This window comes from Pelecanus crispus, chromosome 20, assembly GCF_030463565.1.
Source record: "Pelecanus crispus isolate bPelCri1 chromosome 20, bPelCri1.pri, whole genome shotgun sequence".
NCBI classification, from domain to species: Eukaryota; Metazoa; Chordata; class Aves; order Pelecaniformes; family Pelecanidae; genus Pelecanus; species Pelecanus crispus.
Genome location: NC_134662.1, coordinates 6,630,591 through 6,649,824, shown reverse-complemented (window position 1 = coordinate 6,649,824; position 19,234 = coordinate 6,630,591). Strand labels below are relative to the sequence as shown.

The following is a 19,234-nucleotide window of genomic DNA, read 5'->3' as shown; positions in this document are numbered from 1 at the left end:
TTACGGAAGATCTTGATGTGACTAATGTTGACATTTGCGTGCAAATTAGAGCTGAAATGTCACTGTGAAGCTGCTGTCATTGTGCCCTGGCAGTGGCAGACAAGATCCACCCATCTCTCTGCAATATGAGTCCCCGGTGACACCAAGCATCTCCAGGCTGTTAGTGCCTGCGGGCATATAAGAGCTACCAACAGCAAAGAGGCTTTAATGAATGGATATAGTGTTCTTTTACAGTCTTGAAAAGGAGTGGAAGGAGGGGCTGAATCTGTAACATTCGGCTGTAGTCTTAATGTGAATTTTCCAAATCTTTCCAACATGTCAGAAAATCTGGTTCCCCAGCGTACCCGATTCTTAGTCTCCCTCTTTCAGGCAGATGCACAAGGATTTTGCAGAATCTCTTACGATACCTCTGTTAAACAAGCTTAATCTCAAGAAACGTATCTCTGGATTATGAATGAAATGTGACACGCTCTCATTTTAGATACTGTCAGTTTTTTCCTTCATCTTCAGAAGCAGTTGATCAAAACTGTTTTTATTCGGTCCCCATCTCCAGTAGATGGTGCCACCAGCACACGAGAAGCACTTGCTCTCCTCTGCCCGTACCAGTGCCGTGACCACCAGCAAAGCCGGTGTCGTCTTCAGTGTGGCGGTTTCAGCGCGTCAGCACACAGGAGTTTGGCTGCTTTAAGCTGCACGCGATCACGGCTGTCTCTGACTGCTCCTTTCATGCCTGCGTGTTATCAGTTCTGCCTCATCTGTCTTCTGCTTGTGTCTTTGTTCCGAGCCCAGAATAGAGGGTTATTGCTTTCAAAAAGTAAAAATAAGAGCAGATTACTTTGAAAAGAGAAGCTGGTTACAGCATGAAAGTAATGGCTGTTCCACAAACTCTCACATTGTGAGCAAAAGGTAGAGAACAGCTGTGAAATGAAGTATACACTAAGTATTTGTAGCCCAACCTAAACTGTTTTTCTTCTTGCATGCGTCTTAGGAACTTTATGCTGTTTGGGTGGTTTTTTTTTTTTTTTTTTCTTCTTCTTTTTTCTTTTTTTTGGTGGGGGCTTATTGGTGGGGTAGTTTTTGAGTATTTTTTTTTTTTAAAGTTTTGTAGATACAATATGTGGATATCCACATACCGTGTATATCATAAGGATGATAAACTCATTGCATGAAGCTGTTGCTTCATCTTTACTAAACAGTGTGTTTTCCTTATGTCCTTACGTTTGATGTTGTTTCTGCGGGAAATAGGGATTGCATAGTAGAGAAACAAACAAAACAAACCTCCCAAACAGTATGACCCGAAACACCTTTGTGTAGCATGTTTGTATGAAGAGGTTAAGAATCAGAAAGAAGTGGAAATTGTAGATGGAAAATTGTATCTGGCAAATACCGGATCTTAGAAGTTCTTCGTAGCTTCTGTTTCTGTCTGATCTTCTGAGGAGTTTAGGGAGATGCTGGGGAGCACCTAATATTCCCCTAAGAGGGGTTTCAGTTGTTGAAGAGTTCAGTCACTACTGTTTCTAATTGGAATAGAGAAGAGAAATCATAAAATCTTCTTGTAAAGGAGCTCAGGTATAGCTGGTTAAAAATCAAAGCAGGAACATGCTCAGCACCTGGTTTGTTTGGGTTTTTTTGGGGTGGGTTTTTTGTTTTTTTTTTTTTCTTTAAAAAAGGTACTTCTACCCCACTTAAAAAGGACGGGAGGATTTTTATCCAGCCATTCTGTGTTTGTATAGTTCTTTTACAGTAACTAGTTCTCTAAACCTTACATGGTTGGGGGAAAATCATAGAATCAGAGAATGCTTTGGGTGGGCAGGGCCCTTCAGAGCCCACCCAGCCCAGCCCCTGCAGTGCCAGGGACAGCTTTAACCAGCCCAGGGTGCTCAGAGCCCCGTCCAACCTGGCCTGGGATGTTTCCAGGGATGGGGCCTCCACCGCCTCTCTGGGCAACCTGGGCCAGTGCCTCACCATCCTCATTGGAAAAAATCTCTTGCTTAGTAAAAAATTTCTTCCTTAAAATGAGGATTTTGAGGACAGACCATGTTTTGGGCAAAACGTTTTCCCATTCAACTGAGTTTTCTTACATAGATGACAGCACGTAACACAAAACTAGATGTATTGTGACAGGATACCACTGCTGGTTTGGCAGGCACCCCTGCTGTTCCCTTAAGCATAAGGCAAGAGTGTACCACTTGCCCAAGTCCTTGTTCTTCCTTGTTCTTCACTATGACAGCTTCTGTTAATGAGTTCTCAAGCTCTTCTGTGTACAGGCATTGGATTCTGAGGAGTAAACCTGAATACCCCTTTGAGCAGACCTGGAACTTTCCAGGTACGCAAGCAATTGCCCATCTTCTGCTTGCGACTGCAGTCATCCCAGAGCTCAGCTGGGGGAGCTCTTGGACTTCAGTGATGAAATTCCAGTGGTGCAGCCTGGCTTTACTCAGAGATGGCTAAAATGTTAGTTCTGTTTTTCTGGCACCACCTCTGTGGAAATTTCCCAGCTTCCTTCATCCTTTTTATAGACTCTTTGACTCTGACAGTGATCATCTTAGAAGCACCTCGGGGAATAGCAGGAGTGTGGAGAGTTACGAAGTCTACCAGTTTGGGGTTGAGCTCTAAAATAAGAGGCAGAGTTATTGTTTGGCTGTCAGAGATATTTATATAGTGAAACCAAGGACTCTGTATATTGGTAGTATTCTGCCTCAAAATTGTCTGTTAAAAACGATAACTCTTTCTTCATGTCTCTCATAAATGATCTTAGGCTACGTTAATCCAGGCTGTGCAACCAAAGCCCTGCTTTGCAGGGTAGCGTGTAGGAGCAGCGAGAAGCCACCAGCTCTGTTTCCTTATGAAGGCAAGGTGAGAAGGAGATCGAGCTGATTGAGGTTGCCTCCCGGACCTTATTTAAGTGGGTTCTACAAGAAATCTCTGTGTTTATTTGCTGTGGAAGAGGTGAAGTACCTTCTCAGGGAGGTCTGGATGATCTGTTCAGACCATGAGAAGCCACCTCAGTGGACAAAGATAAGCTGAGAAAGGAATCTGTCTCATGGGTCAGGGAGGATGGTTCCTGACGTATTATTTTGTATGTGTCTTTTTCGTGCGTGTCTTTGAAATTTTGGGCGATACCTCTTACAAAACAGGTGTTTTAGGGACTGTTGGGATTAGAGTTAAAATAAATGTCTGTGGTTCAAGACCTGAAGATGGCTTCTTTGTACAACCTAATGAGCATCTGCTTGGTCATACAACTCCTTGATTAATGTGTGTGTCTCTCACTGCAGAGAAGTCCTGCTGCCAACACTTTTCCGTACTGTTTCTTTTCCATAAGAAGAGTAGAACAGGCTGCAGTAGTATGAGTTAGTCTACACAGAGTTGTGTCACTGGGGATGCAGGTTAAAAAATTGTTCAGCGCAAAGTGAAGTAGTTGAGCAATAAAGGGTCATCCAGCGATGAGGGAGAAGAAGGGGGGTAATGGAAGTCAGCTTTTTCCTGCTTCCAATCTCATTAAATGATTTGCCTATGCCTGTAGATTGCAATGCATTTATTTCTTAAATTCTGTCTTCTTGTAGCAAGAAGAATGAGCACCATTATATGTCTTCAGCCATTATCATTGCTGCTGCTAAGATATCCATGCGGTCCCTTTTGGGTTATACTTGCCTCATATCGAAGTTGATCATCTTTTCTGATGTGCCTGTTTCTCAGGTGCATGCATCTGTTCTACATTGTAGTCACAGTGTTGTTTTTAACTGGAAAATCAGTCTGACAGACTGAAGAGGTAGTGCGGAAGGTGTGGGCACTTCCCATCAAACATACCAGGCATTGGGAGCTGCTGTGTAACTTCATGTTAAGCTTCTCAGGCAGGGAGCTGCCAGATTGAGTCTCTTGCTTGCTTGTTTCTCAAACTACAAAAAAAAAAATGTCCCTCTCCCATTAGTAGTTTAATTACAACCTTTTCATAGTCTGTCTTCAGTTTTTTCAAAAGTTTGAATGTATTTCATTTTGCAGCCCTATATTAAAACTCCTACCACAAGAGGTTTTACTGTATCAATTATACATATTATGTGTAATTACCTTATACATTCATATGCTGAGATCTAAAATAGAGCATATTGTCAAACGATGCTAACAGAAGACTGATTTTTTTTTTTTATAATGACAGAAGCAACAAAACTGAATGCCAAGCCTCATACTTCATGGTTATTATGGCATTTTATTGAGGAATGTATGCATCTCAGCCCTTGCAATTTCAAAATCGTATTTTTAAACACTGCGATACTGCACCATCACTTCGTTTCATCTCTGTAAGAATGTGCAATACCTACCTTGAGGGCTTCCTGTGGTAGGGAAGCGCCGAAGGAAACTTTAAATCTCAATACTGTGAATTGATGGATACACTTTGGAGGTGTAATGTCTATCTTGTTTTGCCAGTAATAAGGCTATTTTTCTCAGGTATTTTGTGACTCATCTTGCTGTATAGCAACAATATTTAATATACCTTCTGTAAGTACTAATGGGATGTTATACTGTGTTCTTTCTCTCGGAAACTGCAGGTGTTAAACCAGAGTGACACTGAGGATGGTAATTGATTTTTATAAAAAGTCCCTGTTTCCTTATCATGATGGATGTTTAATCGCCTTTAATTAAAATAGGGAGCCAGCTGTAGCTTTTAAGTTATATGGTCTCCTCTCCAAAACATTCCCTTGCTGAAAGTGGATCATGCCTAATCTGTTTGACTTTGATATCACAAAGTACACTTTATGCCAGAACAGCAGTTTATGTGGAATTAAGGACAAATTACCAAAGGAACTTTAAAATAATATGATTAGTTGAAAGCACTGGTCACAGATACAATTACATTTTAAAAAACACTTCTGGAATTCTGTCTTGTAAAAGTCTTAAGACTGCTTACTTGAAAGTACATAGACTTGCCTGAAAACTTTGTTGGTTGAAGTATTTTAGAATTTCTGCCTGCTTTCCTCCAGGTGTCTAGCGAGGTTCCCTGTGTAGGGTAAGTCTGTAGGAATTGAGGAGAACGAGTCCATGGGAGGACTTGCTTGTAACTTCTACAATTTAATAAATTTGCAGTATCTGTAACTGATGCCACCATCAGTAGGGAAGCCCTGCGTTTTCTAACAGTGATATGATGGGGAGATTTAAAGCAAGACATGATTGTTCCTCTGGAGAGCATTGTAAAAGGAGCGCTCTTTATTCTTGGCTAAAAGCGTACACTGAAGCAGCTGCAGATACGAAGTGCCGAGGATCTCGCTGCTGATTTTGTTTTTCATTGTTGTCTTAGGGAGCATGGCAGCTGTCTTAGTCAGAACTGCTGTCCAATCCTCCCCCCCAGGACAGAAAATGTTAATCCCTGGAAAACTATTTTGGGGGAAGAAAATGGCCTAATACGGTCATGGAGCTTAACTCTTCCAGCTTCTCTCCTTCATCATTTCCAGTGCGGGGTGCCGGGTCCTTACCCCGTTTCCCCCACGTGGAATTCTGCACCATCCCTCTGCGTTAACACTCTCTCACAGATGTTGCAGTTTGTTGCGAGCTTGGTGTAATCTCATTTAAAGCAGCTGGGTTTAATGTTTGATACTGAATTGTATGGCAGCAGGGGGGAAGGGCACTTGTCCCTTGCATCATTTATTGCCTTCTAACTGTTACATTCCCTTAGGGGGCCATTGCACAAGGCGGTTGAATTGCTGAATTGATCAGATGTGATTATAAGTCTTGATTATTGGGATCTCAGTAACCCACGCACCCTGGAGATCCTGTGAGTTTCTTAAAGCTAGATTAGCTGGAATCACATGTGTGCTTTGCCCTTGAGGGAACTGAGGACTCTGAATTTGTTACACTATGACTTTCCATTTTGCTCCATACAGAGAATTTTCTTTTTTCCCCAAGTTTTACTTTTTCCTATTTCTTGGTGTTAGGGAGTTCAGAAGAAGATTCTGCAGCCTTTCCTCCCTCAACCCCCAACATCTGCATCAGCCTTCCATGCAAAGTGTGTGGGGTTGCGTTGCTCTTAAATGTGTGCACACATTTGCGGTTTGTGTTCCACTCCTGACAGTAGAGATTTATAGACTTGTTGGGGTGGAGTGGGGGAGAAAGGAGGGGCAGGGGAAGGCCATTTGGCCATGATGGGTTCCTTGCAGCTCACAAATTTCCTTCCTGCCTCTGCTATTCCATGTAATGTGTTTTACAGCTCTGCAGTTTTGGATGGAGAAAGAGTAGAATTTATGGTGATGGTTGATTTATAGATTAACTGCAACACCATTTGCTCTCAGGCAGATTTGGCAAAGCAAGACCCTTTTCTGTTGATAAAAGGGACAGAGGAAAGAACAGTGGTATTCATTAAAAGAAATAAAAGGAAAGTGAGATAAACTATGGCCAGGCAGAACAGCTTTTCACTCTCCTACCTCTTCCAAAACTGTTAGGCGAAAGCTGCTTTGGAACAGGCTTTCTGCATTGAGAGTCTGCGTGCATGTTGATTTGCCCCGAGATTCGTGAAAGGAGTGATATATTGAGATGCAGAGTTGCATCCCCCTGTAATTCACTGACAAATGAGAGCAGTGCAGCAGTGAGTTATTAATACAGCCTTTCAAGCTTCATATACTGCAGTCATTAGTTAATCAATACAAACCACACTGTACTACCAATATTCAAACAAGCCTTCCGGCAGGCTCCCCTCAGGTCTGAGGGGTACTGTGCGTCCTGGAGATGATGCTGTGGGTGAAGGATGATGTAAATCTCATTAGAGAGGGAACAATGCTAGCTGATCGTCTGCTTTAAAAATCCAAGGGATCAGCTTATTGTACAGAGACTGAATCTTGGGCGACTGGAGTGGTTTTAATGTGGTTAAGTCATCAAACCAAACGATATGAAGAGTTACGAGCTCTAACTTGTGTTATGTGGATTATCTTCCCAATCAGGTGCCTGCAATTGCAATAGTGGAGATTTTTCTTTTTAATAGGCTTACATTTTGTTGTTGTGTTTTATTATGCTGTTGTAGACAGATTATTATTAAGAGATAATTTTTCTGATGCAGAGGAGGCGTAGTATTCTGGGGAGGTAGGACTTGCATGTTGCCTTTCTTCATTCACCCTCATCTAGCTGAGAGAAAATGCCACGAAGATCAAGCCAGACTCTTGGACTGGTGGGATCAGCTACGGAACTTGTCCGAGGAGGAACTGTTGCTCTGTAAGAGAACAGATGAGATGAGCTCGGCCAGCCAGCTGGCTGCTCGTACCCGTTCGGTCTCCCTCCTCCTTTTGCTCAGCTCTGTTCTGTATAGGTACTTCCCCCTCCAAAGTCCTCTTCTCTTTCTGTCTCTTATTCTTGTCTAAATCCACTGCTGAAGACATGGTATTAGTATGTACTTCGCTGCCATTTTAGTTTTCAGTCTGTTCATTTTATGTCCATCTTTACTGGGCCTGTTTAGTTCGTTTGTTGAAATTATAAAGTCTTAGAGGTTGGGGCTCTGTGAGTTGTTGTACCTAACCTAGCAAAGTGGAGACCCTTCCGATCTATGGTTCCGTCTCTGTACCTTTCTATAATGATCTTGGAAGGTGGTAATGCTGATCCGTGATCACATTCTCGTTTTTACAGCAGTATCTTCAAGTGGGCTCCTACTCCACTGACACCGTGTTTAATGCGTGTACTGCTGTTTCCACCAGCACTAATAATTCATCACAGCTCAGTAGTCCCAGTCTGGATTGAGAGAAGTGTGTCTTTGATCCAAGAAGGCTCTTGCTGCAACTCATTCTTGCGTTTTGAAAGTGTCTGCTCAAAGCTCAGGCCTGATTTGAAATGAAGATCTATGGAAGTCTGACAGGATCACAGATCGGTTTTAATAACTGAGGCTTTTGAACAGGGCACTCTGCCACTGAGACAAGATGGGAGGGAGATGTGCTTCCATGCTTCATATAACTCTTTCAGCCCGATCTGACTTGGGCCCTGTGGGAGAATGAGCTTGCAAATTCTGGCTTGGCATGGCGCTGAAAGCAAGGGTTGGAAAGACCAGAAGAAACCAACAGTGGTACTGCAGAGCTTTGTCTTTATTCACGTTTTGTTAACACATTGGCAGAAATCAGTGGGAATTTTTTCTTTACTTAACAGAGAAAATTGACGTTGGGTGATGCCAAGTGCAGTACAAGTGTAGTTTAAAATAACAGAAGCCTATAGGTAATGGCAGTACTTAAATAGCACTCTGCGTCGTCTGAATGCTGTGCAATTGTTAACTAGTTCATGTTCTAAGTAATACATACGCTGGGTTTCTATCCACTTCATTTGTAGCTGGCCAATCAACGTGACAGAGGGGACCAAGTAGAAGAAATAAAGGAAACTTTACAAACTGTATCACTGATGTTAATCAAATCTTAGGTATCACACTTCTAGCTTTGGTGCTGTCAAGAGCATAGGCACTAGCTTCAAAGTAGTAGCTGTAGTTTAAAACAATGCAGCTTGATGGATGAGGACCATTAAACCTTTGGAATTTTTTTTTTTCTTCCCCTCAAAAAAGAAAAGTGTGTGTGTGTAGAGGCATTGCACCTCTAGCACAATGGGTTTCCTAATCCAAAAATACCTTTCGTTACTAGTGAGCAGATTTCTTTTGTTCTGCTGTAGGCGATTATCCATATTTTTTTTTCCAAAAGCAGTGAGCAGGAGCGTATGTGTGCCTGTGCCCAGTAGAGGAGGCAGCTCTCACAGGCCAGTTGGTACGAGATAGGAACATCTGTGATCTCCCCTGGTTACCTTTTTTCTCCTTGTTTCTTGAGTTGCAGTGAGGTATTTTTTTAGAATCTTAGCTTTTCTTTATATTTGTGCAGTATCCACAACAAAAAGCAACCTGTAATTAATAATCTGATTGCCAGTTTTGGGAAATAAATCTGATGTGAACAGGTTCTTCAAAACAAATAACGGAGAATGGCAAGGGGATGAATATTGTAGTCATTCATCTCTGTTGAATTGTATACTAATTATCTTCTTGGCCAAACTGAATGAATAAATGATTTCATAATGTTTTCCCAAAACACCTTTTCTTAATAAAACACCCCCTTCATACTGCTTATTCACTGCATGCAGAAGCAGGCTATGGGTTTGTTTTGTATGTGTGGAAGGAGAGTCACTCCAATGTGATTTGTAATTTTGTGCTTTGTGCCTGGCATTTGTTGCTATGAAGCTAACTGGACTGGTACATTGATAGTCTTTCCAAGAGCAGATGGTTGTTCATATTAAACTCTCTGTTTTAAAATAGTATTTAAAAATTGCATTTGAGTTCTGGAAAAATCTCCTTTTTGTACTCATTGAGTTTTAGGTTAGTGAAACAGTGTTTTGTGCAAATCTTGTAGTTACGAGTTCAGATGTACGTCTTGAAAATTCATATTGCTTGAAATCAGAATTTAAAAATGCTGCTGTCTAATGTCACTTCTTGAAACTAATGCCTCTTTAATACTGTTTCTAGCTCATGGCAACTTTTAAGGGTTAAAGAGTCTTTTAGCTGTGTGTGATTGGCACAAGTTAGGTTTGACTCTAATCTTCCAACAGTCAATCCATATGGATTTGATCCCAGCTCCAGAGTGACCCGAGATATTCTGCCCATCGTTACTGGAAAACAAATGGAGAGTTTGCAGTTGTACAAACTTTAGTTTCTTAAGGGGAGGAGGAAGTTTCTCATCTTGCTTACTGTTCTGATAGCAGCAAAATTGCTTGCTGTTTCTCCATATTGTGCTTGGCAGTGGGGTTGATAATTAGGCAGCCGTGCGCATGGAGAAGAGATCTTATCGAGTGAAATAGGCGTAATGTGTAAGTGCTGAGAATGCTTACTGTTACCCAGGCCCTTTCTGAGCAGGGTTTGTCGTGATTTTCTTCCTGTGCTGGTTCCCAAAGGACTGTATTTGAGCAGCTGTCTGCAGAGCTCATTTTTCTCCAAGCTTTAGAAGACAGGTTGATTTGGTGTGTTTGTGTGGTGGTAATCTTGTTCTGTCATTACCTATTTACTCCTTATTATGGCTTTTTGAGCAGATACTCCCCAGCCTCTGTGTTTATCTTTCTACCTATGTGTATTTCAATAAAAATGTCATTATTTGAAATCATTGACACTGCTGGTTAAAGATACCGAATTCCATCGTCTATTGTCCTGTAAAATGATCCATTAAAGATAAAACTGCAGACACTCGATAAAGGTTCTTTCCCAGGAACAAGGAGCTCTCTGATCCGTGTGCGATCTTATCTCCAGAGCACGTGTTTGCATTCTTGATGTAAAGGAGCCACAACAGAAGGGGACAGATGAGGGAGGCTGGAGATTTTCCTTTCCAAACGGTGATCTTGAGAAGGGAAACTGGATACTTAGAGCAAATTCACTGCGGGGTAACCTCAGATATTGATGAGGAGAAGAAGAAGGGGAGTTGATTTCTGTCTTTTAACAAACTGGGAGGGAGAGCGGGATGAAGGGAGGTTGAACATGTAGGAAAGTAAAGGTGAGGAAAAGAGAGGTGACCATGAAAGGGAGGGAGATGACAGCGCTATCGACGAAGGAGCAATCCATTCTTCTTGTTGAAATGCCCTTTTTTTCCCATACAGGCTGCAAAACAGCTTAAAAATAGCGTGGGAAAAACTACTTTTGTTGCTCTGAGCTTTACTTTGATGCTGCCAGGAGATGTAGTATTATAAATACTTCACCTTGTAGAAAAACTAAGCCTTCAAATTAGGATATGAACTTTGCAAATGAGGGACTACCCTGTGTGTAGTGGTGGTTCTTAATGGCTTCTGTTGGGTGATAAATATTCTTGATAGACCAAGGGGTTTTCTTTGGAGGCATTGCTGCTGTCATGGGGGTTAAACATGTTGAAGGTCAGGGTTCAGATTATGCATTTATGGACACACTTTGTCTTATAGAGATTGAAATAGCTTTTTATTCTGCCTGTCATGACTGAGAGTAGGTTGGCATTTGAATCTTCGAAGGGTCAGTATTCTTGGCACAACTAAATCTGCTTTGAAGACAGATAACTAACCCCCAGCTTGACACATGGTCTTAGGCATTTTAAATGGGCCGTTCTCTTTCTGTTTCTGTTCCCTATTTCAGTAATTATAGCATGTTAAACTGTGTGGGGCCTGTTTGGCCAGACCTTGTGCAGACACTGTGAAATTAACTTTCTTACCTTCTCACATGAATCGGACCGAAGTGACATTTCCAAAGCCTTGTGGCTGAACCTCCTCCTGCCCATGGTGCCCAATCTCTAGTAGAGAGTGGGTGCGTGAGATTTCATAATCTAATCACTGCTTAATTGCTCCGTGTTGGTGTAAGGAGAGGCTGAGGTGTTGTAACTATCAAAAACTCTTGTGTATGTGTGACAACTGTAGCAAGAAAAGGTCTTGGTAGCTTTGGGGGAGGTTGATCTAAGGGACAGAATGGTCTGGTCCTCTGCTAAAGCTGGTGATAGCTTCAGGTGAGAACAGTTCTTCTTAAATGGAGAGAAGCCAGCAGAGGATTGCCTTTGTTATGGATAAAGTTTTTAATAGCTTTCAGTGGCCAAGAAGATGACAAAATTAAATTGCACCCCCTTTGAAGAACCAGTGGTGAGGACAGAATCTGAGCTAGACTGGAAAGTCCCTGAAGAGCACCTGATGCTGGAAACTGTCGCTGCCGTAGTGAATTCCCTGTTAGGTCATCCCTTAATGGCTTCAGAACTGGTCCTTGCTCCCCAGGATGGTCCATCTGCTCTTTTTTAGACACACTCATTTAATTCCTCACTCACAAGACATTTGCTTATTTATTTTCATTGTTCCTGATAATAATTCTAAGCCATTAGAGGGGAAAATTGTATTAAAAAATGCTGTTTCACACTTTATTTGTTTGATGATTTAGAGCGATAGAAAATAGCACATTTGCTGGCTTTTATAGTGTGATAATTACCCGCATCCATCAAGCCATTTCAGGGGAATAAACAAAAAACCAAGAAAATTACCCTATTAATGACATCCTTTATGGCAAATAGGAAGGATCTTTCTTTCGTGTTAAGGATAAGAAGGGGACTGTCCAGTTAAACTTAGGGTAACAAAAGCAAACTACCACTGTAGGGAAATGATTATCTAACACATCTGTAGCTTTGGGGCAAATACCTTCTGGGCCCATGACCCTTATGTCGGGTAATTAGAGTCAGAATCAGTTTTGAAGGATACTCAAGAACTCAGAAAATTACATGGAAGTAGAGATCAGAAATGCTGGAATTAGGTTCCGTGAAACACGTTTGGAAGCTGAAAGTCTTTCAGGTAGAACAGCAAGTTCCATACTTATAGAAGTGATACATAATCCACTTCAGGGACCTGCTTTTGTTTTGGTAGAAAGAGTAGGAAAAGGTAATTTAAAAGGATCAGTATATTACTTGCAGATTGTTGACTTCGGGGTAAGATGACATTTGAGTCATACAGCTATAACTTTTTTTATCTTGAGATTTTTTTTCACGTTCTGTAAATCTTGTGTTCTCTGGCAAAGCAGCAAGACATTATTCATACTGTAATCCAACAAATTGCTGAGTGTCAGGTTTTCAGGTTAAGCTTGGCCCTTTGTCTTGGTCAACCACTGCAAGGCTGACCCTTGGAAGTATGTGCTTAAGGCATTAGTCTCTCGGTTTGTTTGCAAGCCCAGTTTCTTGGAAGTTTGATATATCTTAACAGAGTTGCTGGTTTAGCACTATTTACGTAATTTTGCTTTTATTGGGGAACCAGGTTGAACCAGAAGGGACAGATTCTGCACTTGAAGCAGTGGCTCAAGGTCAGCTTTTTTGGCACTGTTGTGTTTTCTGTTGGCTGTTGCAGATGTTTTCTCTGAAGCAGTAGTAGTCTATAAAAAGATGGTTCTTAAGCAGGGCTGTTAAAATATTTATGCTGCCACCACCGCTTGTTAGTTTAGGTGGTTTGGGGCGATGGAAAATCCTTGCTCCATCTTTGCCGTGGTTAAAGGGAAGTGTCTGCTCAAGGCTGGATCAAAGTGAGTCCTGCTCTACTCCTAACTCTGTTTTCCCCAGGCAGAGGAATGTCACGAAACTGCTTCTGTCAACGGGGGCGAAGCATCGGGCAGTTCTCAGTCTGATAGTCTCGACACAGCCCAATTCAAGAGCTTTCGTGGATACCGAAAACATTTTTGCCAATTGATATAAGTGGTATTTTGCTTGTTCTGTGGGGTTGGGGTTTTTTGGTTTTGTTTTTTTTTTTTTTTCCTTTCTCTTTCCTTGTCTCTGTGGAGTGCATTTGTGCTATGATCTGAGTGGGACAGAGAAGGGAAGCAGCTTTACGTGCTTTTTTTTTTTTTTTTTTTTCTTTTTAAGATTCTGACAGGATGGGTTTTGGTATTTTTCTAGCGGACACCTACTACATTTAGTATTTGGGCTGGGCTCCTAAAGGAAAAAGAACCATGCTATTTGATGAAACAAGTATTCAAAGTGATGCATATAGAAAAGGAAATTATTGGATATGCCTTACTGTGCATAATCTTGTCAGTTGTCTCCGGAATTAAGGATATTTTGATGTTGATCTGAGCCCCAGCCTGCGGGTGCAAGAGGGATGGTAACAGATCATACCGAATGACAGTGTTTTGTCAGTTCCCTCTGTCAAGGATTTTTGTCCCCAACAAGTGCCTGGCTGTTTTTCATAGTGAAAGCAGGAGGATGGTACCATAAGGTCGTACACAAAAGCCAGCCCTTCGTGGATGTTTATGCGCTCAATAACAGAACTCCTTTGATTGCAGCAATTTCTAGTCTTCCCGTGTCGCCTCCATTGTTACTCTACCTTGTAATCAATCATTTTATGTCTAGATTGAGCTAGCTCAGTCTGTGCCATACTTGCAGGAGCCTTCTTTTTCTCTTACTGGTTTTAAAGAGCAGCCCCAATTCTTTCTTTATTGCCTATCTTTACGTAAATCAGTCAGATTTGTGAGTGTAACTGAAAGCAGAATTTTACCTACTTTTAATTCTCTTCTGCGGTTAATTTTTTGAATTCCTAAGGATAAATGTGTAGGGATGTATAGGCTCTGCTTCCTAAAAGACTGGCCCAAACAAAAAAGTTAATTTCTAAAATTGGAGTCTGCTGTTACCAAGAGGCTGTTCTGTGGTAGGGTATTCTGATTTGTATATTATTACATATAGTTCTTTTTTATAAGCTGGAAATTCCTCCTCCCTTGCTGGTTTCTATCCAAGCAAGTCCTTTTTCTTTGTCTCTCCATGGACTGTTCTGTAAAGCTCAGCTTGGCTTTTTGCAGTCTGCAGTTTCAGATAACACAATAACCATGTTCCAATGTATTAAACTTTTAACATCCTCAAGATTCAATTAATCTTATCTTTACAACTCCCAATTACAGGCACTAATTAAGTGAAGGTTGCATTGTAGACTGGGGATATTACATTAATCATCAGCAGCCTTGTAGCCATGAATTAGTTCTTTCCCAATCCTTCAGCATTTTTCCCAGAAGGAATGGAATGTCTCATTTCCCTGTTTTAAGGGACATTAATCCCACAAAGGAGCTTTGGATCGGGATTAGTTTTATCACATTTATGTAAGTGATGAATGGTCTTTGTAAAATGAAAGCTACTAGCTTTGTCCCAGACAAATGAATTGTTTGATAATTATGCAATTTAAGGCACTGTCAAACTTTGGTCAGAGGATGTTGGGAGTCCATTGCTATATTTATTATTTTACAAGATTAGGTGCTACATAGTGTTTTTCCTTAGAATTTTTTTTAAGCCATCAGTTTAAATCGGCTTAATGTCTAACTCTTGAAGTGTCCTATATATGATTTCTGTCCTTTGTTATCCTTTCTAACCTGCCAGACCACAATAGGTAAATTTTGGTTTTGTACAGAAGCAATATGGGATATGATTTCTATCTGTTTCTCCTTACGTTGTAGATAAACTTTAGACTTCAAAATTGGGAAGCTGAGCAAGGGCACTGGCTGAAAGTCCTCTAAAATCAGGGTATTTCTGAGAGATCCTATCATAAGTAGAGCAATACTGTTTACCTGTTGTTGAGATTGTGCGGTTGCCTGCTACAATATCCTGTTTTCAGCTTGCTATAATGAGACATCATGCTTTTGACATCTTTATTGGAAATAACAAAAATAATGCATTTTTTATTATTAACATTAAAGAAAAGTTATAGCTGGCAATAAATGTCATTCTCACAAAGTAAATTTTCAAAATTCTCTGTTACAAAAAATGGTATGAGAGCCACATTTAACTAGATGCAGTATGTAAACAATAATTTACAAAATTCCATTGACATTATTATGTGTATCATCATGTTAAACGTGTTTAAGTGCATCATGGTATTTACTTACCTTGTTACAACCTGAACACATAAAATCTTCCTTGCCTGATTTTTGCTTCTGTGAATACTGAGGTAGTATAACTTCAAAGTTTTCACCCCTAATCATACAAAACTGTCTTTGAACAGTTGTTCCATGTACCCTTTAATGTTGTTTTCCTCAGAAGACCCTGCTTTTTCATTCACCTCATCAAGAAAATTATCAAATAGTTTAATTCTGTTATTTCACATCAGACAAGACAATCCAGCATAGATATAAGGAATAACTACTTCAGCAATTATAAAGAATATTTACTTTTTTGAATAAAACCAAAAAGCTTTGCACAGGGTTTTCTTTGGAAAAATGTATCTTTGTTCGCTGAGGCTATGCCAATGTACACAGACCCTCCTTCACACCTTCTCAGCCCATCCAGGATTTCTTGCCTGTTAATCTTGTCACACCCTCATGGTTTTATTTTGCTGGTATCTTTCCTGCAGAAAACATGCCTGCTGTTCCCTATACTGATTTATTTCTGTTTTTTCCAGTGCTGTGTCATCCCTTTGCCTTCTGGGTTCTCCTTCTACCAAGCGAAGTCCTGTGATGCTGTTTAAAAAAAAAATTGCAGGAAAATAACACACATCATATAACATGTCTAAGGACTTTTATTAAAATACTGGCTTTCTTCCATGTATTATAATTATGTGTTACTGATACCTTCCAGACTTCTAAAATTTTGGTTGTATTTCCAGGTGTTAATTGTAAGTGTGCTGTGCTAAAAGTTATTAACACGCTTGTTTCTAGCCGCTTTTTTCTTTCACTGTTTTCAGGTTAGAGTGTGATTTTCATTTTTTTTAATTTTGTGTTAACTTTCTCCTAGGTATGCCATACCTCCAGAACATGGCAAGAGATTGGAACGCCTGGCGAAAGGTAAGCTTTGCTTCTTCCTGTGTTTGGAAAAACACATGGGTGTATTCTCGGTGAAAAAGGAAGCATCCCAGCGGAGAATCCTACCCTTGATTTTTAAACGGATTGATACAGAATTGACGTTGAACTGGCTGCTATAAATTAATCTTGCAAGAGCTGTTTGGTGAACCCGCATTGGTATAACAGCTCAGAGTCAGAAACGTCCTGTCGGCAGTGAATTTTCCTGCTAGTGCAGCTGTTTTCTCGAAGCCTTGGTCTTCTGACACACCACGACCCTAACTGAAATTGATGGAAAACCCCCTTGAATTTTGAGCCATTGAGACCTAATGCTTCCACTGCTGGGAAATGGGTTTAATGAGACGGATCGTGCACCTCTGGGTGCGACGCGAGGTTTGTCCCAGTGAGGTGAGAGCTGGCGCTCCAGTTGTGTGGAGCGCAGCCTGGGGGTCTTCCTGGTACCCCCACATGGGCGTCCTGGGGGGCGAGGGGGTAGAAACTGTTCTTTCTTCCTGTGCTGTAAGTGGTACGTGCACAGTATTAGCATCCGTTACCTCCAGTCTTAAGTAGGAAGGCGCTTAGAAATTCAGCACCCGCATTCGTGGAGAGTAGCTAGTGGAGCTCTCGTTTCCCTCTGTGATGATACACGCTGTTCGTGGTGCCTCTCCCTTTATTCTCGCCTCTTCCTCCTTCATCTTTGCCGTGCAATCAAGTGCAATAAAGGCTATCTTAAAAAAAAAAAAAAAAAGGAAAAAAGAGTAGGGCTAGCTCAAGCTGTGGTAAACTTCCACCTCTCCCCAGGCTGGCTGTAAATTTTTGGCCTCACAAAGTGCCAGCCTCGGCTGCCGAGAGCCGTGTACGGGCTCCTGCCCGCCAAGGCCGTCCGCTAAGCGGCCGCCTGCCCAGCACCAGCAGCAAGCGCAGACTGCAGCACCCTGTCCTTGGCGTTTCCGCTGACTCCCGGTCGGTAACGCTGGGAGCTTCAGAGAAGATGTCTGACTGCAGAAGTACATCTTTTTTCATTTGTTGATGTTGTGTTTGGTTTCCGTTGCTATTTTCGTTCACTTGCAAATGTTGTAAGCGCTGCCCAGCTAAAAAAAGCTCCTGTCCCAGAATAATTAACTGAAAATCTACGTGTTTCATCTTCAGTGAGGCGTACTTTAATGATTTAAATCTGTTGTTGAAAGTTAGTGCGGCAGAAGCAGGCAGGAAAATCTGGAAGACTGTATTCTGAGGCGAGATAAAAAAACTGTTCTGATACTGTTCTTCTAGAAAGTAGACAAATTCATAGTAATGGCATTTCTTGCCGGTAGTCTGACACTCCATTGACTGTTTCGTACTTGAATAAAAAAGGAGAGGGTGTTGAATGAAGCAACTGGTTGTGTAGGATAAATGTAGAATAAATGGGTGTAAATGTCCTAGGGCATGGTAGTATTGTTTTCCTGTGCACTGAGAACCATGATCCCTAAATACAAATAATACTGAAAATTGCTGCTCAGAAATGTTGCATTTCAAAGCTATACAGTTCAGTGTAGTCATTTGCCAGGTTTTATAAAAGCTACTTTTTCATCTCTTACAAAGTCAATAAATCCAGATGACCTGTGTTCTGTAGAATCTGAAATACCACACCAAAGTCTGATGTATGTAATGCTAAGTCGCTTGCCGTTTGTAACTTACTGATCATCAATTTTTGAGACGCATCGATGGTTGGCAATGTATAAGCCAGAAGCAAATTATCAATGATCTTGTCTTTATTTTAGTTTTCTGTTGCTTAGTACCTTTTGGAAGTTGGGGTGAGTAATGTTTTGAAATTACAGTGGAGCAGTGTTGCTGCTTGGGCATTCTCCCTGTCCTGTGCGTCAGTGGTCTATACTATAAAGAAGTTTACTATGGAGAAATGAGTGTGCAATTAATATGGAAAATGAATAGCTGAGCTGTAAATGGGCTCACTGGGAGAGCTGTGGAGCCCATGGAGAGAATGTTAATGTGTTGCCATGTTATTGGTGCTAATCACTTAAAATGTGCTTCTTTATTAGTAGCTTTAATGAGAGCCACTTAAACTGTGCATTAAAAAGAGGAACTGCAGAGAGGGACGACAGACTGGGTAGCAGACAGTCATAATTTTAATTGAAATGCTTTTAGTGCAAAAATATAAGAAAACCTGGAATCTAGGAATCCTTTTCGCTTTCTCAAACCCCTTCCATTATGCCTCATCAATTAGTTTTGTTTCCAGAGCTTGGGTTATTTATTTTCCTAAATGGTGATGGTTTTTAATCCCTATAAACGCCTAATTTGTTATTGAATCACCCACTTGGAGTGGAACACATGGTCTTGAAGAAAACGATGTTACATTGGTTGAGCTGACATTTCTGGGAGCGAAGTGCTGACATCAAGGGGTTTGTTCAGTTTTTACCACCATTTTAGTGTTTTCAATTATTTGTGATTTGTTTTACTAGCTCAGCGTGGATCTTGTAGCTATGGTAGAACTTAACGCTTCATAGTGCTGAGACGCTGAGTCGCATCATCCTGCCTCTGCCAGACTTGTTAGTGACCAGGGTGGCCAGTGACTGTCGCTCCTTCCGCTGCCTTGTGATGGATGCTTTGTTTCCTTCCTTTCTTTTGACTGTTAACATCTACGTGCTTATTTTGTTCCTTTAGGGGGTGGTATATAGGGCAGATCGGTCTGGAATCTTATTACTTCCCCAGGAATAAGCTGCCCATCAGAGAAGGTATAGAAAGGACATAGTGGTGTTTGGAGCCAATGGTGCATGCTTGTCATGTTTTCCTTGTCCATATGCAGCAAAAGGATGGCTCAGGGTTTAGGGTACTAGCCAAAACTTGAGACAGACAGGCTCTGTTTCTTAATTTGCTGGGGTTTTACTGAGATTTTGGCCAAGTTGCTTATTCCCAGACATAGAAGACTTCGATGCTCAACGTGCAAGTTTTTGTCACAAAGTTTATCTGGTATTTTAAACAATGAAGGGTGTGCTAATTACTGACATCTTCGGTTGTATGCCTATTGTTTTG

General features: G+C 41.1%; 1 protein-coding gene across 2 annotated transcripts in view; it reads left to right on the top strand.

Moving 5' to 3' along the window:
• The window catches only part of KDM4B (lysine demethylase 4B), a 92,582-nt gene that overhangs the window by 19,648 nt on the left and 53,700 nt on the right, over positions 1-19,234 (top strand). For both annotated transcript variants that reach the window (XM_075723530.1, XM_075723529.1), the window contains exon 6: positions 16,164-16,213. In XM_075723530.1, the coding sequence (XP_075579645.1) occupies positions 16,164-16,213 (50 nt within the window). The remainder of the gene's footprint in view (positions 1-16,163; positions 16,214-19,234) is intronic.